The following is a 22,989-nucleotide window of genomic DNA, read 5'->3' on the forward strand; positions in this document are numbered from 1 at the left end:
AGAAAAGTCCGGTATTTTTTGGAATGCTGTGAAATGTTCTGAATTGCTCTAAAAATTCCTAGCAAGGTGAAAACGAGTTACTTTTTTTGGATGGGGTTAGAGAACCACCACTCTATTCAACTTTTTTGATCGATCCACATTGATCTGATAAATTCCAGGATGTTCCTAAACATTTCCGACTATTGCCGAACATTCCAGAATATTCCGAGATGTTCTGGAATATTGTAAAATGCCCTAAATGGCTCTCGAATGTTCTGCATTGTTCTATAACTATTAGAAAGAATAAAATCTAGTCTGCTAGACCGTGGTCGAAAGGAACTTGTTACACCAAACGTTCTGTTACTTCGGCAAATATCTTCAGTAGTGTATGCTTTAACTGCGAGGACGAATGTAGGATCTCGAAGTCTCAGCAACGACTGAAATATTGTATATTCAATTTCCATTCCAATCATGTCACTGGAATGAATCTAATGAAACACTTTCTCTACATAACAAAAGTTTTATAATCTCCTGATGATGCTAACTTTGTTAGCAAAACGCGGATCGAGAATAAGTGGGCTCGTTCTGGTGTGTCAGAATTTTTTTCATGTAAATTTCACGAACTGAGCAGAAAATTTGGTGTGCCGTCTCTCTGCCCCCAGTGAAAATATGTTATACTTCAATTCGCTTTTGACAGGGTAGGGTGTCTTCTTCAGACACAGTGCGTTGATTTCGAAGATAAACAATTTCATCACATATGGTATTAGGCTATTTTTGTCGAAAAGAGCTTTGTTAAAAAACTTCTTTTAAAAACTAGGCAAGTGTCTATATGTCTGTGAATTTTTTTTTAAACTTTGTATATACTCAACGCCCACGAAAAGTGGAGTTCATAATACATTAGAAATCTGAAGTTATTTCCTTCACGATGTTTAGGTTTTTCTTCTTTTCGTCTCAATGTATTGGTAATGGAAATTAGACACTATTAAAATAGGAATAAAATTTAGAAAGAATAATTGCAACCAGTATTTTCTTCTCATCACACAAAACAAAATTAATATTGCCGTTCTTGTTCAGTATTGTACAGACGCCGTACATGGACACTGCATCACGAACATTTGTTATTCTTATTTTGAGTAATGAATAGTCTAACTGTGGTATAACGATAAGATTGGAGCCTTTGTTGTGAAAGTTGAATAACTTTTTTCGAGATCAATTGCCCTAACACCAAACTGATATTTTTGCACTCGACGCGCGTTTCGCCAACAAAGTTAGCATCCTCAGGAGAAGAAAATTGATACCTAGTCTAGTCTGGTTAATCCCTATATACAAAAATTCGTTACCTGAGGTTGTATACCTGAAGTCCAATATGGAATTTCTCAGTAAATAACTACCAGCAAGTTCTTAGTAATTATCCTCTTCCTAACAGAAGATTGAAAAGCGGGCTACACGGGATGGGTCCCTTATCGCCATTCATGCTGTTTTTACATTTTGCTATTTCTAGACTCTCACATGCATCGAGTAGCCTGGTGTCATGCACATGCTTAATCAGTTTCCGATTGTTTTCACCAGTTCTGTGGTCCTTGTCTAGAGCATGTTGGGCGACACTGGATTTTTCTATCCTTCCGTATTTCATGTGTGCACAATGCTCCTTGAAGCGGGTTTTAATCGCTCGTCGGCTCTGGCCGATGTATTTGCTGTTGCAATCTTGACAACTGATTTCGAAAATCCCCGACCTTTCTGTGTTTTCTACTCTATCTTTTGGATTACCAAGAAGCTGTTGTAATTTATGAGAAGTTTCATATGCAACTTCCATATTTATTTTATCGAATATCTGTTCAAGCCCTCTCGTGTATTGGGGTTTATAGGGGATTACTATAAACTTGTTATTACTCTCCTCTTTTTGAAAAGTCGAAGATTTAGGAAGTGCTTCCCTAAACTTGCATTCTCTAACTATCTTGTCAACTATATCTGGGTTAAAACAGTTTGCTTCAGCATGAAATACGGAAGGATAGAAAAATCCAGTGTCACCCAACATGCTCTAGAGTCTAGACAAGGGCCACAGAATTGGGGAAAACAATCTGAAACTGATTAAGCATGTGCTTAATCATCAGGCTACTCGATGCATGTGAGAGTCTAGAAATAGCAAAATGTAAAAACAGCCCGCTTTTTAATCTTCTGTTATGAAGAGAACTTGCTGGTAGTTATTTACCGGGAAATTCCATATTGGACTTCAGGTATACAACCTCAGGTAACAAATTTCAGTATATAAGGACTAACCAGACTAGACTAGTTTTCAATTTTCTTCTCCTGAGGATGCTAACTTTGTTGGCGAAACACACGTCGAGTGCAAAAATATCAGTTTGGTGTTAGGGCAATTGATCTCGAAAAAAGTTATTTAACTGTGGTATATAAAAATATTTTTCATTCTATTTCCCCGATTGTATGCCTCTCTACCTTTTTTATTCAGTTGTATTTTTCCATGGCTAATTTTAGTTTCTGATTCCAGGTTTTTCTCTTGCATTACTTTTTTCTTTCAATTTTGCGACTTCAATACTTTCTGAGGTATATCAACTTCGTTCCAATCTGTTTATATAACCGTGTCAAACTATACAGGGTGGTCATTAAACATGCGGCAAAAAATTGAGGGACTATTCTTTGGACTATTCTTAGGAAATTTTGTGCCCTGATGATTTTTGATAGGGCGCTTCGTTTCGAAGATAAGGGGCGAAAAAGAATTTCGACAATAGCAATTTTGGTAATTTTAAAATTATTAACGTAGCCAAAATAAAAGTATAGCGTACTACACTGGACTTACCAAGTAATGGAAAATGTAACAATTCCGTTGGTACCTACCAACAACATTCCGATTACTACAAACCGCTGCAGACATTCAATTTGCTGGGTGTAACGCAATCAGAAACGATCCTGGTGTTTTTGAGAGAGTTCGGGAGTCGATGAGAAGAATTTTGGATTCTTGCACCCCCCGAGGGGGGGTGGTCATTTTCAACAGTTCTTCTAGATTAAGAAACATTACATGTAATTTTTGGTAATGAATTGTTATTGTTGAAATTCTTTTTCACTCCGTATCTTCGAAACAAAGCGCCCTATCAGAAATCATCAAAGTACAAAATATCCTTAGAATAGTCCAAGGAATAGTCCCTTGAATTTTTGCCTCATGTTCAATGAACACCCTGTATCTAGTTGTATAAATATTTATTCCTTTTTTATATCTCCATTTCGTATACCTTATCTCATATCACATTATCTTTTTCAATGCATACAATGGATATAGTTGATTTTTTTATTTAAGTTTTTATTTGAAGTTCAGAAGTCCACTTTTTAAATAGATATTGAATATTCTCCTTTTATAATTGATTATTATTCTGCTTCATCTAAGGTGACGTTTTTTATAAAAGGCCTTACCCCGTTCAATGTGATTTAGTACATCTTGAACATTTTTTTCACCACTTGTAAACATCAAATCCTGAATCCCTACATTTGTTTTTCTCTGTTCGTCCAACTCTTCCTTAGTCGGTCTGTAGATCTTGCCTTTTTGAATCTAGCACCATGTACACACATCGGAAAAGTCTAGGGATATTTTTATAATATACTAAATATCATAAAAATAAATGCATGAGGTCGTTTAATTTCGATTTTATTGGTACACTCGACCACCCTGTAGATTTCTATGGGTCGAACAAAGCCTGCAAAAATGGTAACTAATCTTTTATCAAGTTTTTTACAAACAGTAGGTTTTCGGCTAAAATGAATAATCTGAAAGTGTCGAGTTTGTACATTCTATGCGGTTCTTGCTCAGCAATTAAACTGGAAATATTGTGCTTTAACATGGAACGCCATCACTTACCATTGGCTGAGATGAATAGAGCTGTAGGGCTTCTTCAAGGTGGCATGCGACAAAACTGGCAGTCTAGCCGAACAACATCCAGGGCGAGGACGCGCTACAACTGCAGTTCAAGACCGATTTTTTGTCTTAACCGCAAGAAGACAACCGACAATCACAGCACCTGAGTTGGTTAACGTATTGCAGCAGACGCACCAGGTAACCATTGGTCGTGATACTGTCAGAAATCGACTGCATGAAGCAGATCCCCACAACAGAAGGCCACTTAGATGTCCACCTTTGTCGAGAGGCAATCGCGGTAGAAGATTAGAGGGATTGAGAACATCAAAACTGGGATGCAAATGATTGGGTCACAGTTTTGTTTACAGACGAATCCAGATTTGGATTTCATCCAGATTCTCGTCGAGTGAGACTGTGGAGACGACCTGGAAATAATGAACGTTTGAGACACGTCCAGGAAGTCCACACATACAGAGGTGGTACAGTAATGCTATGGGGCGGAATCATGATCGGCGGCAGAACCGATCTCGTTTCTCCAAATCGCTCCCTCACAACTCGACAGTACCTCGACACCATTCTTCTATCTATCGTCCGTCCGTTTGCTGGTGCTGTTGGTGAAAACTTCCACCTAATGCACGATAATGCTCGTCCACATGTCGCGCGTCTAGTGACTGACTGGCTCACCAACGAAGGAGTTGATGTATTGCCATGGCCAGCACAATCACCGGACCCGAATCCCATCGAGCATGTGTGGGACATGCTTCAACGAAGAATTACTCCGCATATGGGGAACATTCACACAACGTTTCAATTGAGAGAGCTTTTAATCGCTGAATGATCAAATGTACCTCAACAAGACATTGACAATCTCATTTTGTCCATGCACGATAGATGTAGGGCCGTAATAAACCAGCGTGGAGGCCATTCTTTGTACTGATTCCAATTTTTTTTGTATTATGATTTTTTTTTTCGGGGTGCCAAAGAAGAGCCATATATTTTTTTAGTTTTGCTTATATGCGCACTCAGTATTTTTGACCATTTAATAAATTTTGTTGTAAGTTACATTCGTTCAATAATCACCCGTCAACTTTTTTTTCCCTAAAGCGATCTAAAAAAAATTATTGCCATTTTTAAAAATATCCCTAGACTTTTCCGATGTGTGTATTTGAGTCTTCTTAAACGAGAAACTCGGGGGACAAGAATTCACATCTTTACGGATTCTATTCTCACCAAGGTGTGTCCTCGATTGTTTTTTCTCAGAAAATATATTCTCATTACGTTTTCTTGAATGCATGTCGATCAGAACGTCGTATGAATAATACATTCTATTCAATCGAAAGCGAATGAAACAGTATTGAATCTATAGGCTCTTGTTTGCTCAACCACAATGTGTACAGCTCAATGTGTGAAAAAAGTCAATGTGTAGAGCCTTGATATCACCCGATTAAAAAAGAATATTGATCGATAATGAAACATGATCACAAATCTCTTTCTGACATTTCAGGAAATCAAAAACGAAAGCAAATACAATGTTTTTCAAATTCTTGAACAGCTTGAAAAAATTAAACTCTGGAAACATTTTGTCGTAACCTTTTGATGATGTAATTTGTAATTACAATGTCTAGTTGAACATTTCTAATGCATTTTGTTGTCAACTTCGAGTCTTTTAGATTTGCTTGAAATTGCTACAGTTGAATCTTTGATGAACTTCATTCTTAGACTGTCTAGATTTGTCCACCTCTCGTTTCATTCAGTTCAAATATCATTTCAAATTTTCCACATAAAGTGAGTGGCAAACAACCGGCGGTTGTATGGCCAACAGCATGTGCAGGAATAACTTCAGTGACGAATCCTGCACTGACGCCTGTCGGATATAATCCAACGCCCTTCGTGGTGTCAGCCAGGGGAGTCAGTCCTTCAAACTACAGTGTAGGTAAGTTGGGACTGCCCTGAACGAAATGTTTTTTAGATAATAACATTTCAGATTGATCTGAATTTCAACTTCTAATTTCCTCAATTATTCTTCAACTCTATTATAAATGACACAGATGAATTTCTGAAATTGGTTTATATCGACATTTAAGGAGTTTGTAGTAATTCGGCAAAATATATTTTTGATACTATTGATTCTGTCAATAGTATCAAAGTAGATCAACTTCGAAACCTATTTCTGAATTTTGTCATCTGCCTGTATTTTTTTAGATTTTTTTAAAATTGTACGAATTCATTCGAACACAAAAATAACAAAAATAATGTTCCAAATGAAAAAACACTCGTAAATATCAATAGATTGTTCATGAATCATTAAAAACAGCTTGCCATTTTATACACATATTAACTGTACACACAGTCAATTCACAAGTGGAAATTATTTTCAAGAGTTTATGTTCACATTTTTACAGCTCAGCAATTAGAAATAGAAGGATAAATAAACTATCAATTATATGAACTTGTGTCTTTCATGTTCATAAACAGCAGTAAAAATAAATTTTTGATTCTTTTGTTTATGTTAACACAGACAGCAATAATTTAATCTGAAGTACGAACTCAGATTGTGAATACCGACCTTACTTTCGATTATGAAAACTTGAACTGAAATTTCTTTCATATAATGAATCCAACACTCATACTTCTCCATATGCACTCTATACACTCCTCTCAACTCACGTTTTGCCAAGCAAGTAGCATCATCAAGATACAGTATAGCTTATTTCCTGATGACGTCAACTTGGTTGATAAAACGCTCGTTGAGAAGAGGGTTACAGTTTTACTCTGTAGAAAGAGTAATATAATAATAATAATAATAATAATGACTTTATTCATGACGGTGTTGCCGTACGCTCCGGGGGATATTGAATCCGTTGTGGGGAACGAGAAGTGCCGAATTTATTGGAACTATTCGTTCCCCACCCTCAGGCTCATACAAGCTAATAAGCCTGATGTAGTCCTTCTCGACCACCAGACCAAAACGATATTTGTCGTGGAGTTTTCAGCTCCTGGCGAGACGAATATCGTCAGAAAAGAGGAGGAAAAACGGATAAAATATCGAGATTTTCTCTTCGAACTCCGCAGACTCTATCCAGATCACTCTGTCAAGATGGTCGTTCTGATTGTTGGAGTCCTTGGTGGAATGATGTCTTCTCTACTCTCGAATCTCAAAATCATACCGGCTTGCCGCACTAAGGCAGAAATCTTAGCCGCACAGATGCAGAAGGCTGTCATTCTTTGCTCACTGCGTTTGCTCAGGGCACATGATTCTCGGACCCAATGATCACTTACCCCACGGTGTGGGGAGTGGTCATTGGTTGATTATGCTGGCGCGCCCTCCCGAATGTATCGGGGCTTCGGGGGATAGGGCCTGACCAGCGCACACTACGGTGAAAAAAAAATGAAAAAGAATAATTATAATCATACAAACAAATAATAGCTATGTTGAATAAAGTAAAATGGCAATAAGTGCAGAAGCACTTGTTTCGCCTAAAAAAGAAAACTTAACACATACACACACAAATACATACAGACACTTTTTTTAAAATAATGTTAGGGCTATAAAATGACCAAATTGTAAACCTAGAAGGTGAACGATCAGAAGTGTGATATTTTTCATTTCATAATAGGTACTGTTGTAAAAAAATTCAAAAAATAATAACGCGCATTATACATTATATTATGAAACTGCTTTATACTTAAATGAATTGATGTTAATGATGTACATGCAAACATATGCATCATATGGGTTCAGATATATAACAAACATAACACACAAATTTCAAATATTTTTTTTGTCAACAAGTTCAGCAAAAAAATTTCTTGGTTGAGATAATATGAATAATCTTAATTTTTTCTTGAACAAATGAATAATTGTGACACTGCGCATTTCGTCGGGAATAGTATTGAACAGCTTAGGAGCAAGGTAATTGTATGAATGCTGGAAAATTGATTTTTGCGTTTGAGGAATAACGTGGTTATTTTTTTTCGGGTGTTGTATAAGTAAGTCGGAAGAGTGAAACATCTGTTCTTGTAATAAGCTATGACAATATTAAAGTAAAACAGTTGGCGGATATCGAAAACTTTAGCTTCGGAATACAATGATTCTGTTGAATAATGTGGTGGTTTTGATAGCATCAATTTCAGGAACCTGTTTTGGAGCACCTCAAGTGGACGAAGCTGTATATGGAATGAAGGGGGTAGAAGGGGGTGTATTTTCGTGAGACAAAATCAGCAACCCTTCTGGGGTTAATAAGCATGCCAAATTCGATGGTTTCATGAAAAAAAAATCCCAGCAATGTGTTTCTGCAAGGAGTTATGATTTTTTCTAATGAAAATTGAATTAAGGGTAGAAGGGGGTGTATTTTCGTGAGACAAAATCAGCGACTACTTCTGGGGTTAATAAGCATGCCAAATTCGATGGTGTCATGAAAAAATATTCCCAGCAATGTGTTTCTGCAAGGAGTTATGATTTTTTCTAATGAAAATTGAATTAAGGGTAGTCGGGGGTGTTCTTTCGCGAGACAAAATCATTGACCCATCTGGGGTTAATGAGCATGCCAAATTCAATGGTTTCATGAAAAAAAATTCCCAGCAATGTGTTTCTGCAAGGAGTTATGATTTTTTCTAATGAAAATTGAATTAAGGGTAGAAGGGGGTGTATTTTCGCGAGACTAAATCAGCAACCCTTCTGGGGTTAATAAGCATGCCAAATTCAATGGTTTCATGAAAAAATATTCCCAGCAATGTGTTTCTGCAAGGAGTTATGATTTTTTCTAATGAAAATTGAATTAAGGGTAGTCGGGGGTGTTCTTTCGCGAGACAAAATCATTGACCCATCTGGGGTTAATAAGCATGCCAAATTCGATGGTTTCATGAAAAAATATTCCCAGCAATGTGTTTCTGCAAGGAGTTATGATTTTTTCTAATGAAAATTGAATTAAGGGTAGTCGGGGGTGTTCTTTCGCGAGACAAAATCATTGACCCATCTGGGGTTAATAAGCATGCCAAATTCAATGGTTTCATGAAAAAATATTCCCAGCAATGTGTTTCTGCAAGGAGTTATAATTTTTTCTAATGAAAATTGAATTAAGGGTAGAAGGGGGTGTATTTTCGTGAGACAAAATCAGTGACCCTTCTGAGGTTAATAAGCATGCCAAATTCGATGGTTTCATGAAAAAAAATTCCCAGCAATGTGTTTCTGCTAGGAGTTATGATTTTTTCTAATGAAAATTGAATTAAGGGTAGTCGGGGGTGTATTCAATTAATTGACAGAAAAAATATTCCTAGCAACGAATTTCCATTTGGAATTATTCTTCTGCTTCTATTATTATCAGTTGTTTGTACAATTTCAATAAAATGCGGTTCATTTCATAAAAAAAAGGATTTTCATCACCATTTGAATCATTTCCAATCACATCAGTTCATTTCCAGCAATGAGTCAGTCAATGTAAAAATTTCCATGGCTAGCCATGTGAATAATTGCGGTGAAACGACCTATGGCGGAATAGCGCGCTCGCCTCTCTTTCACCAAACACATGGATGAAAACACATGGCTACCTTCAGACTGGTCATTATTCATCATTCTGTATTTTTATTTTGTGTTCTTTTTTATTTGGTAGCTGCATCAAACACACGCCTGATTTTTTTCGGCTTGTTTGTATTTTCCACAGCAAAATGGGGCAGATACCATGTGCGGGGATTAATATGTTTCTCTTCTTCTTCAGTCAGTTTTCTAATGTATCCTTTTTCTTTACAATCCTCAATTTTTTAACAATACTTTCTGGCAAAATTTTTGTTTACACGGCATTTCTTTTCTACACATTTCAGTCTTTGGAAGGCTTGAAACTTACTTTTTGGCAAGGTTACATCAGAGGACGGGTTATGGTCTCCTCAGTCATGGTAGAAAACGAAACTGCTCACTTGTATATATGTGTATCCAAAGAAGTGCGATAATATTGATGTACAATTGGGATACATGGGTTGGGTCAAGTAGAAATGTTAGTCTTTGTATTTATGTTTGCCTATTTCGAAGGACCTAGAATTGTTAGTTTCAAGTTATATTTGATGAACTATGGTGTAGGAATTGTTTGTGATTTTCTGGAAATGAAGGAATTGGGTCTTCTACCCCGCTGATTCGTCTCCGTATTGCCGACGCCTTGGCGCCGATGATACGGAGGGGGTAAGTTTGGAGGAGTAGGGGTTCCTTTGGCAGTGTGGTGACGCTAAATAGAATGAAGATGCCCCCGCTCGTTTCGTGCGCGTCACCTATACTGTATGTTGTTCTATGCATTGTCATCATACCGTCGTAGCTTCGCTCTGCAATTGCTCGTCTGTCGCCCTTTTTGTGCCCTCAGCCTAACTTCTATCAATGAAGAGTTTATTTTGAACTTAGTTGCATTTCTCCTTCTTTTTAAAGTTTCCCACATTTTTTTTATGTATATGGAGAAGTGGAAACCAAAAATCTGTTCATCAGAAAGCGCATCTCCGATTTGTAACAGTAATGAAAAATCAAATAACTCTAAATAAAGAATGAAATTTTGAAAAATCAGAAAGATGGTTATTGTCATCTTTATGAGTTAGTTCACACTTTTATCATTAAGGAAACCGATAACAAATAACACGTATTATTCTCTTGGTTAATGAGATGAATAATTTCTTTATTTCTCAATCAAATTACGTGCGTTTGGTAAGGAAGAAATTACAGACCACGGTATTTTATTCAGAACGCCTCGTATACGTTTTTCCCATAACCTTTTCCTTTCGGTTTTTAACATACAGTCATATAAACATATAGGTTATCACCAACTGATAAATTCGCGTCAGTTCTAATTGCCATTCGAAGTAGGCATGAATGAAAATAATAGTTCTCTGGTCGTGCTCGTGAGAATGTGAAATTTTTCAAAGATACATTGAACTGCCGTTGTACAATGTTATCATCCTCAAATTCCTTGGAATGTGTGCATAAATATGACAAGAATAATTATGAACAGTGGAGAGAATACATTGAAACTCATAAAAGGTAGGTTTTATTTTCATTCCAATATTTCATTCCAGGTAGGGTAGGACTTTCGAGGGGAAGGGGTTACTTTGTGTAATCACAAAGGATGAAAATTCATACAGTTTATACAGTTTATACAAATGACCGTGTTGATGGTTCAGCATCTACTGATAATAGCAGTCTTGAATTGATATATATGTTCCGTATAGATCATGATGATATCATTGATGCAGCTAGGTGTTTGGAGATAAAAAGTCAGTTGGGCCTGATAATATACCACCATTCATATTCAAAGATCTTGTCGACTTCTTGTTATGTCCATTGAAAACTATCTTTCACCCGACTTTGAGAAGCAAAACATTTCCTGACACCTGGAAAGAAGTAAAGGTTATTCCAGTCTTCAAAAAAAGTGACAAAACCGATATTATCATGTACAGGCCGGTGGTAGTGTTATCTGCACCAGTCAAACTTTTCGAGACTGTCATTGTCAAGCATCTCTATAGATGAGTTTCTCCTAAAATATCACAGTTCCAACATGGCTTCATGAAACAAAGATCCACTGTTAGTAATCTTAGCAATGTTACCCAATTCGTAGCTGAAAACTTGGATAGTCATGCTCAAGTAGACATAATATACACCGACTTCACTGAAGCTTTTGATAAAGTCTCACATCCAATTTTTCTAAGAACCCTAGAATATGACTTTGGTTTTCATCCCAACCTGATAAAATTTTTCAGTTCATATCTATCTAATCGAAAACAAAGTGTGATAGTGAAAGGGCTTAAGTCCAGTCTATTTATTGCATCGTCTGTAGTTCCGTTCCAACTTAGGTCCTTTGTTACTTATTTTATTTATCAATAGTCTTGTAAAAAATATCACGTCATCTTGCTAGTTGTTATTGGCATCTACAAAACGATATAAATAACATCGTTGAGTGGTCAAAAAAGAACAAATTGTTATTCAACGTTCAAAAGTGTAATACTATGACATTCTCCCGGAAAAAAGACAGTATAACGTACAGCTACGAGATGGACTGTATAAAACTCAACAGAACTCGAGAAATAACAGACCTTGGTGTTAATTTTGATTATGAATCATCATTTAAATCACATATAGTGAATATAACAAACAAGATCTCAAAGATGTATGGGTTTGTAGTTCGCAACTCTAGGAATTCAACAATAGTACCTTCATCAAACATTTGTATCACTTTTATATGAAGCATTTTGGAATATGCTTCCATTATCTGGTGTCCTCAATATAATTGTTACAAGTATAGCGTTGGAAGAGTTCAAAATAATTTCCTTAGATATCTTCACTTCAAAGAAACAGGTAACTATGACCTTGATATTTCCAAAGTAGTGCTACTTGAAAAGTTCAACATACAAACCCTCGAGAAAAGAAGAGTATTTGCATACTCAATATACTTGTACAAGATGATACATGGTGAAGTGGATGATCCCTGTCTTCTATCAAAAATCAATTTCAATGTACCTGCTTATGGAACTAGATCTTTTCGCACATTTTATATTTTTTTTTTTATTATTTATTCAATCCGCATTCGACCTCAAAGGGTCATTTGCGGTGGAACAATATAATATTTACAATATGTTGGTAATCTTAATATCACTGATATATTGAATCACTTTTCTAAAGTTTGTATTCGAAAGGATGGAGATGTCACTAGGTAGCAGAAGGGCATTTCTGTACTGCTGGTATTGGGGACAGCTAAATAGATGATGTACAGTTAATGTTGTGTAGCACCAGTTACAATTTGGTGGTGGCTCCTTCTTCAAGATGTGCTGATGTGTGAGTCTGGTATGTCCAATCCTTAGGCGAGTTAGAATCGTCTGATGTTTCCTGCTTAGTCCAGAATAGTTCGGCTTTTCCATGTTCGGATTTAGTTTGTAGAGCTTGTTTGTTGTAAGTGTCTGCCATCTGACTTTCCATAGATGCGAGGTTACAGATTTAATTTGGTTGTATAAGTCTTGATATGGTATTTTCTTCATTATTCATAATACAGGGCTTGTGGAAGAGTTGCGAGCCATTTCATCGGCTTTTTCATTTCCTGGTATCCCAGTGTGTGATGGGACCCATACTATTTCAACTTTTTTACCCCCCTGATATAATGCAGCCAGGTTTGATTTGATTCTTTGTAAAATTTGATGTCTGGGATAAAGTCGTTGGATCCCTTCCACTGAGCTGAGCGAGTCCGTGTATATTACAGTGTTTCCATCTGTTCTCCTTGCTTTCATAATGGCTTTGGATAACGCATATAGCTCTCCAGTGTATACGCTACAACTTTTTGACAGTTTATAAGAGTCAGTACCATGCTCGCTGATAACTGCTGCTCCCACTCCTTCTTCACATTTTGACGCATCAGTGTATATATGCTTGTATTCAGTATATTTATTGGATATTGCTCTGAAGGAATTTAGGATGAGTAAATTAGGAGTGTCGTGTTTTGGGAATTTGAGGAGTTCAGTGTTGCAAGGAGGAATATCTATTGTCCAGGGGGGAGGGGTGTTCGTATTAATTGGTTGTGTTGAAGTGAAATCTATTGTTGCCGCTATTCTGCGTATCCGAGTATGCAATGGTGCCATTATATTGGGGTTTTGCTCATAAATTGGATTGGTATGATGAGGAAAAATACGTTTATGAACAGGGTTTCTGTAGTTTGCCGATATCCTTGCTGCATACGTTAATGTCAGGTATTTTCTTCTGATTTCTAGAGGGGGTTCTCCTGCTTCCACGTAAAGACTTTCCACGGGACTGGTTCGGTATGCGCCAAGAGAAATTCTCAAACCTGCATGATGAATGCTGTCTAGTTGTTTGAGCACTGATTTACGACCACTAGAGTACACTATAGATCCGTAGTCTATCTTCGAACGAATTATCATTCGGTATATATGTAACAATGTGACGCAGTCAGCTCCCCAAGATTGGTTTGCTAAAACTTTCAACAGATTGATGCCGTTCTGACATGTCTGTTTCAAGATATTAATATGTTTTTTCCATTGAAGTTTTTTGTCAAATATGAGTCCGAGAAATTTTATCTCGTCAACAAATTCCAAATGACAGTTGTTGAGTGTTATAACTGGTGGATCCATATCAGAACTTTTGGAGAAAAGTATGCATTTGGTTTTGCTAGTTGAAAATTCAAACCCAGTGTTTTTGGACCAAGTTTCGAGTTCATATATTGCGGTTTGCAGTAGTCTTGCTGCAGATGGGATGCTTCTACCACTTGTATATAAAACCAGATCATCCGCGTACAGATTGGCTCTCACTGATGCTCTGATATTTTTTAAAATATCATTTTATATTGAATCGGCAAGAACAAATTATTATCAAAATGCCCTATTAAATGCTATGTGCAATGCCTACAATAATGTACAAAATGACTGTGATATTTTGGGAAAGAAAGTTTTTGGCTTTCTACTACTCCATCTGATACAAAAAAAAGGGATGAGAGAATCTTCCAAAGAAAGGAAGGAAGTAATCAATTTGAAAATAAGTAACTCTATACATGGATGTGTAGATCATGCAAAGAAGTAACTTTCAGACACAAACTGAAAGAAAGTCCTCCTGAAACAGCTACTTTCATATAAACATTGAATTACACGAAAGAAAAAATTTCTTTCGAAACAAATACTTCTATATGAACAGTGTATCAGATGGAGTAGTAGAAAGCCAAAAACTTTCTTTCCCAAAAATTAATCACTCCTAAAAATATAACCCTTTCAATTCAGACTGTGATATCTTCTTCCAAAATCTTACTAGTTTTAGAAATAGGTTGTATGAAATTGTATAACTCTTCTTGAATATTTTTTTTATAACTTTTTTGTCATTTTGTTGTATGTACAAATCTATGTGTGATATTTACCTTTCCTACTCTGTAACTGGGCCATGGTCTGTAGAGTTTGTGAACAAATAAATAAATAAATAAATAAAAAATCAGAAAACTAGAAGTTAGATACCTATATTTCCTATTCGTAGTTTCCAATAGGGAACACGCAGATCTTTTTTTATTCTTTCGAATAATTGATGAGGTCCCCCGATATCTTAAACAAAAAGAGAAATTTTTCAATTTTTTTTCTTTGAAATATTCCTTGAGTTCGAATAACTTCATCCAAACGCTAGCGCCTCTCGTAGTTATCGTATGAGTTTTCAGAAATACTCGACCACAATCATAATTGAATATCAATAATAAAACTTTCCATATGTGAATTATGAATAATAAAATCACACACATTTTTATCCCCTGAAAAACAGTCATGAAAAATTTGAACTGAGTTTCATTGTGATAAATTGGTTAAGGCTGTGACGGCCGAGATTTTCAGTGTTACTATCTCCATTCGAGTGTGAAGGCCGTCGTAGTTCAGAACTGTATCCTAACGTTTTGACAGCACTAGTGGCTGGCTTCTTCAGAGGTTTTTTTTTGATGATTAACTGATGACTGGTGATTTCCAGTTTGTAGGTTGTATTTATGTTGACTCAGGTAGTCCGCCTCTCTTGTTGATGCGTTGCTGTGAAGATAGTAACACTAGGTTTCATTGTTTTTATTGTTTATCCAGATTCTTGGCGCTCAACAATTCCCAAAAAACAGATACAACCATTCCTAACCGCAAAAGCGTCACTCAATTCTGCACCAGTCTCTAGGAGACAACTCTCTGTTGAAGACTGGAACGTTATGAGAAAAACACAGCGTTCATCTTCTTTAACTTTCTCCTGCTGTTACAGGAACAAAAGCATTACTCGAACCATTCACAACTGAATGAAAAGATCATTAATGAGAGAATAAATATAGTCAACAATTTACCAGAATATAATAAGCTTACACTCTTGCATAATACTTCCCAAGTTGAAATGTCGTCTACCAAAACTATTAAATATTTAGGAGTATTTTCAGATAAGCACTTTAAATGGTAAACGCATATCAATAATATCATAAAAAACTGAGATACTCACTGTATAAGTTCAAATATTTATCAAATATCCTGAAAGTGGAACAAATGAAAATAATTTACCATTCATTAGCGGAATCGCATTTATTATATGGAATCGTAGTCTGGGGAGGAGCAAATAAAACTTTGTTACGAAATCTTGAAGCTATACAGAAATTTCTTCTCATCTGACTTGTTATATACCGAGACCAAAGTACTTGATATTCGCCAATTATTCTGTCACAGTCTTCTTATGTATCAACACAAAAATAAGAAAGTTTCGATTCGGATATCACATATACATAACATAAGACACAAAATGAACGCCCTTAAAATACCAAAACCAGAAAAAACCATTGCACAAAGATGCCATACTTACCTAATAGGACCTAAATTATATAACAAATTAATTCCCTAGGAATGTTTGAGAGTCATACAAAAAAATGATTACTTGGTATACCTCGAGAAAACTTACACCGATTCATCGATGCAAAAAATAATTACAAAACTATGATGGGAAATGCTGTGAAGAAAAATAAAATGAAAATTTAAAAAAAAAGAAAAAAAATGTGTTTCTCAAAGAAGCTACCTTGAATTGTTTGAATCAACTCTAGTTCGTAGACTTTCTTCATCCTTTCTTTCCTTCCTTCCCCCACGGTTTCTCTCATTCGCGGTTTTTCTTATCTGGGACTACATCTTATTATCAGGCCTAACTGTAACTCATCGAATAATCATAAAACATATCACAATTGTGGAGTACTGCTGAATGATTGAAGCCGGTTTATGTTCAAATCTGACATTTTTCTAATCATAAACATTGTTGGTTATGATCACATGAGTAAACGACTATTATACATTGTTATTGACTAAAGACTGTTAGTATATATCATTGATGTATATTAAGTGATAACTTTCATTCTTTTCTTTTCTAATCTTTTCCCCTAATTTCTCTTAACCACGATACAAAGCAATGCTTGGCTAACTCTTTATTTATTTTCAATATCGACATTGGTTACTGTAGTTGTTTTGGCAAATAAATATTTTTTCACCGTATAATGCGCTGGTCAGGCCCCACACCATGGGGTAAGTGATCATTGGATCCGATAATCATCTGCCCTGAGGAAGCGCAGTGCAGCGCAGCCTTCTGCATTTGTGCGGCTAAGATTTCTGCCTTAGCGCGGCAAACCGGTATGATTTTAAGTTTCGAGAGTAGAGAGGGCATCATTCCACTAAGGACTCCAATAATCAGAACGACCATCTTGACAGAGTGGTCTGTGTAGAGCCTGTGTGGAGCCTGCCTTCTCTTTTCGGTCTCACTCTGGCGGTCGAAAAGGACTACAACAGGCTTATTAGCTTGTATGAGCCTAAGGGGAACGGATAGTTCCAATAAATTCGGCACTTCTCGTTCCCCACAACGGATTCAATATCCTCCAGAGCGTAGGGCAACACCAATATCTCGTCAATACCGTAAGAGTGCCGTTGATGGTAATATAGCACTCTTAGGGCCGCGTTATGTCGATGGATATAGGCCGAGACCACATATGCTGGACATCCTGATAGCAAGTGCATTAGAATCTCGGGCACCTTGTATTAGGAACCTTGGCTTTGATAAGCCAAGGTCTCCAATGTTATTGAAAATGACCCCATGCATTGGCTTATCCTTGTGTTTCCGCAGAAGTGAGGTTATCTCTTAGGCTTTTATATGAGCTTTTTGCTGAACAGGTTCCAACTCGGCGACAGAGTTGTGGTCACCTCGTTCAGTGTCGAAAACTATACCGAGTTCATCAGCTGCTCGGCAGCTGCCCTAAAGAGAAATGCTCCAATTCCTGCTCTCTCATGGTCACGGACCATGCAGAGAAGGGGATCCGAACTCCAGACGACTTTACAGGCTATGTTGAAATAATAAAAAACAGAACTTCAATTTCGAATATTATTCCGTCTTCACTCTATTTGTGTGTACAATATTTACACTTGACTGGCATATAAAATATTGGTTTTACTTGTTTCAGATTTAGGCAATCCCGTTTCAACGCTAGACGGTTGAGGAAGAGAGTGGTTTTCAAACATGGAGACTGTAACGTTGTGCAAGGACATGTGGCGAAGCGACGTAGGAAATATTTACAAGATATATTTACGACATTGGTGGATGCCCAATGGCGCTGGACGCTGTTGGTGTTTGCAATGAACTTCCTGTTATCTTGGTTAATATTCGCTACAGTCTGGTGGCTTATTGTATTTACTCACGGAGATCTCATTGAGGAACATTTGGTGAGTTGTTTCTTCATTGAACATATCTTACACCCATTGTACCCACTATTTTGGATTATAAAAGCATCAAAAAGCTTTTGAATGGACGGAAAAAAAGATATGTGGTAATATTCTTATAAACGTCAACAATCACATTTCAAATATATTGTTTCCTATGCTTCGTCAATAATGCGACTTTTGTTTAAAAAAAATTGTATACGTTTCGAGACAGAAGAAGGATAGTGCGCGGGTAGAGCATCATTTAAGACAGTCATGTCAAAGATACGACCCGCAGGCCACATCTGGCTCCAAGTCGTATCACTACGGCTCGCGATCGCCATCTGTCATAGAAAGAAGCCAGTACCAATTTAGTTCTAGTAAACAACCCAATTAAACGTATTCATAAAACACTTTATTGTCAATAATGTAGAAGATTAAATTCCCTACGACGCTTGTTTCAAATTTTGTTTATACGTTTCGAGATAAAAGGAGGTGAGCGTGCGATTAGAGCATCATTTAAGGCAGTCATGTCAAAGATACGGCCCGCGGGCCGCATCCGGCTCCAGGTCGTATCACTACGGCCCGCGATCGCCATCTGTCACAGAAAGAAGCGAGTGCCTAGACAAGCGAGAGAGTGTAAGTTAGATATCAATTTAGTTCTAGTAAACAACCCATTTAAACGTATTCAAAAAACACTTCATTGTCAATAATGTAGAAAATTAAATTCCCTACGACGCTTGTTTCAAAATTTTTCTAAACGTTTCGAGATAAAAGGAGGAGAGCGCGCGGTTAGAGCATCATTTATGGCAGTCGTTGTAAAGATATGGTCCACGGCCGCATCCGGCTCCAGGTCGTATTACTACGGCGTAAGATCACACTGTGTCACTGGAAAAAACGCGTGCCTAGACAAGCGAGAGAGTGTTAGTTAGGTACCGATTTAGTTCTAGTAAACAACTCAATTATATGTAGGTTCAAAAAGCACTTTGTTGTGATTTTGACTACGTTAGTTATGGATTTTCATCAAGTATCGGCCAATTCCATCATATAACTCAATCACAGACAGTAACGCTCTTACATTTTATACATAATATTTCAAGAGTTTGAATAACTACCCGGAATTAAAGAAGCATGCGGTACGCATTCTGCGCATGTTTGGTAGTACCTATTTATGTAAGCAGATGTTTTCCGTCATGAAAATAAATAACAACAAACATCGCACAAGGCTTACGAATGAATATGTGTGACTGATGACTTGTTTATTTGGTGGTAATTCATGATCACTTTAAAGAAATGAATGAAAACATTCCAGTCTAATTACCACTAGTCAATTTTATTTATACGACCGGTTTCGGGTTTTTCCCCATAATCAAGTATAAAACTAAAATGTGAAATTTGAAAATTTCGGTTATATCGGGAGTTTTTAGGTAACATAAGACAGGTAGTTAAACGAATCAGGGTGCCAACTTTAAAATTCAACACTGAAGATTATAGGGGTTGTTAAACTTATAAATTCAAGAGTGGAGACCTACATAAATCGAGTTGCTCGTTTAGGGGTATATATTTCTGGTTTTTAATTGATTTGTTAATTTCCATGGCTTCAAACAAATTCATTTTTCCCTTCATTACATATGTGTAGGATTTTGAGGTTATCTTCATTTATTTTGTCTTTCGATTCTTGAAGATGTTCATACATTGTAGATTTTTTGTCCAAAGAGATGTGTTCACCGAGCCTTACGTCAAAATTTCTACCGGTTTGGCCTGTATACACTGCAGAGCATTCGCCACACTCTATTCTATATATACCTGATTTTTCCATTCTATGTCGAAGAAAGGTTGAAGATTTGTTTCTCTTCTATAGATACTTTCATGGGAGGTGTTCAAGTGACTTGGCACATTTGACTCCTGTAGTGCTTGTGTTTTGTTCTTAAAAAATATTTCTCTGTTAGACCAGTTGAAAATTCACCACTGGAGTTGTGATAGACCGTGGTCGAATGGATCAAACGTTTCGTCTGCTACTGTGGCAGACATCATCAATAGTATGTGCGTTGGCGGCGACAACGAAGCACTTACTACATGATGTCCGCCGCAGACGAACGTTTGCTACTACAATTTCCATTGAACCACGGCCTACTAGCCCCGAGTTTGTTTTCTTCACTCTTCAAATCCTGAAGAAATTATCTTATATTTTAAAAAAATTAAAATCGATGTGAAAGGTGAAGTAAATATTTAGGGCAGAAAGTTAATGAGATTCTAAAAAATCTACCAACGAATTAAATATAGGCCCGTGAAGGATAAGACCAAATAGATGACTTCGACCCAGAAAAAATGTAAAAATAAAATTCATTTTACTCACTTCAATGAAATGAATGGAAACACTTTTGTCTAATTTCCACTAGTTATTTTATTTTGGGAAAGGAAGTTTATGGCTTTCTACTACTCCATCTTGATACGAATTAATCACCCCTAAAAAATATAACCCCTTCAATTATTTTATTTTATACTTGATAATGGGATAATGGGTGTTTTCATGCATTTCATTAAAGTGACTATGAATTTGTACAAAATAAATACATAGACCATTTCACCCACCTTAATCACACGAACAATCGGATCCTGCAAACATAATCACTAACCATCTAACTTCAAAATTTTACGGAATGGAAATTTGCGCTGAAATCTTTCATAGAGCCGGATCTGTACCAATTCATATGTTTGTCACGATCAGTGAATGTTGACGTATGACGAAAGTTGACGTATTTTGCCGTGTAAATACAAGAATTTTTTAAATAGAATTATTAGAAATTCTAAAAGTGACTAGTACTTTGTAGATATTTGCACACATGTGATGTTTTCGAAGTAAACAGAATAAAGGTGTAGAGATATTTCCAGTTTGAAGTTCGTTTGAAAAATTGCACACACGACTTGTTAAATGTTGGGAGCATAGAAGCAAAATTTTTAACGTACATGGAATAGACACAAAAATGCGTTGTAGTCTAATCAACAATTTCAAAAACATGAAAAATAGAGATAAAGGTCCTAAAAATATGAGCGATAGCTCATTTGATTGTGAATCAGCTCTAGAAAAATGTTTTTGAAGGATTTTGGTGCAGGTAAAAAATTGCAATTGTTATTAACAAAATAAGATTTGAAAAATGGTATTTAGTTTTTCGTTAATAAACGAGAAAACTCGTTAAAGAGGAGGAAATGTCCGATAAACAAGTCCCGACTTCTGAAACTATTTATTATAATACTTTCTATAATAAAAATAATTTATGGCACTTTTATATATATATATATATATATATATATATATATATATATATATATATATATATATATATATATATATATATATATATATATATCTGTTTTTATATTTTTTTCTGCTCCAGAAAAAAAATATTACGCTGGTCAATATTTGTTTATAACAAATTGTTGAACTAATAAACAATTGAATAATGAATTTGAAAGCAAGATTATTTCTCAACTAATTATTTAAACAATCGAAATATAAAAAAATCGATTTTAAACAATTGAAAATTAAAATAAAGAAAAAAAAAATAAATCATAATCATCTCAAGATAACAAAATAGCAAAAAAATATTTTTCAAAAATATTTAATTTCTCTATTTGTTTAAATTATTCAAATAACAAATAATGTGAAAAATTCATATCCTATGTTAATAACTGACATTGTTCAATGTGAAAACAGACATAGCTAAATATCAATTGAAAAAAAAACTCAATATTTAGATACTTCATTTTGCAATAGTTATAAAAAATCATAATTAACAAATTAATGAATTTTCATGAACTTTTATCGCAGGATCGTATGAAGTATATATATTAAAAGGGCTCCACGAAGTTTCAAATTTATAGGCCAATTATTTATACCTTTTATCCCATTATTTATGTCAACGGAGATTAGGAAAAAATTTGTTAGTTAACAATTGAATAACTTTTTGAAAAATGGTGATAAAACTTTTTTCCTACGGGACTCGATTCATTCAAGTGTTAAGAAGATACTAGATTTTTTTCAAACTTTACAAATGACATTTTATGTTATAAAAAAATTATTTATTTTGATAAACTCTCTTTAGCGGCAGCGCGCGGAACCCTATTTTCAACGTCGAATTAAAATTATAAATAATGGAGATAGAGTTTCGGGAGTTGAAACTTTTTTATCTGAAATTTCCTCCTCTTCAACGAGCTTTTTTTAAAATTGCTTGAATGTTAATATTTTTTGAGTTATTAACTTAAAACTAAAAACCATTTTTTTTATTTTATTTTGTTAATAACAATTGCAATTTTTCACCTGCACCAAAATCTTTCAAAAACATTCTTCTAGGGGTGATTTCGAATCGAATGAGCTATCGCTCATATTTTTAGGACCTTCATCTCTATTTTGCATGTTTTTGAACTTGTTGATTAGACTATTGATGCAATTGTTCGAAAAGAATTATAGGACAGAATGCTCTCAGGGTGTGTGACACGGAAATACACTTTTTTCGAATGAAGATATGCATGTAAAATAAGTTTGAATTATATCAAGGATGTTACGTAAAGCGCCATCTGCCCGCGAATAGATCAAGCAATAATGTCGATAACTCTGTCAAATACAGATCCCGATCTTGAGAGTAACAAACAAACAAACAAACATATATACATACATTCAGGTGAAGCTAATAAAAGCGTTTTAAAAATATGAAGTGATTTCAAGAGTTTTTGTCATGAAGAATTTAACAAAAACACAAGATTTTGAAAGAGCACCTATACAAGTAGTGAGAAATTTTGAAAATGTAGTGTAACAAAATTGTTGACTTCATTTCAAAGGATACATAATATGTAGTCATGTCAAATGAATTGTTTCTTTGAGAATCTGAAAAACTTATTCAAACTTTGGAGTTCAAGGAACTTCAATAGTATACGAGGTCTGTTGAAAAAATAAAAAGTAATACAAGTCGATTAGT

General features: G+C 35.6%; 1 protein-coding gene across 7 annotated transcripts in view; it reads left to right on the forward strand.

The window, feature by feature from the left end:
* The window catches only part of LOC111503006 (Inwardly rectifying potassium channel 1), a 133,793-nt gene that overhangs the window by 88,561 nt on the left and 22,243 nt on the right, over nt 1–22,989 (forward strand). For 6 of the 7 annotated variants that reach the window (XM_023157194.2, XM_023157193.2, XM_023157195.2 and 3 more), the window contains exon 3: nt 17,782–18,040. In XM_023157194.2, the coding sequence (XP_023012962.1) occupies nt 17,782–18,040 (259 nt within the window). Of the gene's footprint in view, nt 1–10,734; nt 10,851–17,781; nt 18,041–22,989 lie in introns of those variants that run through there. The other variant, XM_023157199.2, reaches the window with a different exon arrangement.

The sequence above is a fragment of the Leptinotarsa decemlineata genome, unplaced genomic scaffold (genome assembly GCF_025532065.1).
Source record: "Leptinotarsa decemlineata unplaced genomic scaffold, Ldec_3_MD MMD2_tig00004307_RagTag_RagTag, whole genome shotgun sequence".
NCBI classification, from domain to species: Eukaryota; Metazoa; Arthropoda; class Insecta; order Coleoptera; family Chrysomelidae; genus Leptinotarsa; species Leptinotarsa decemlineata.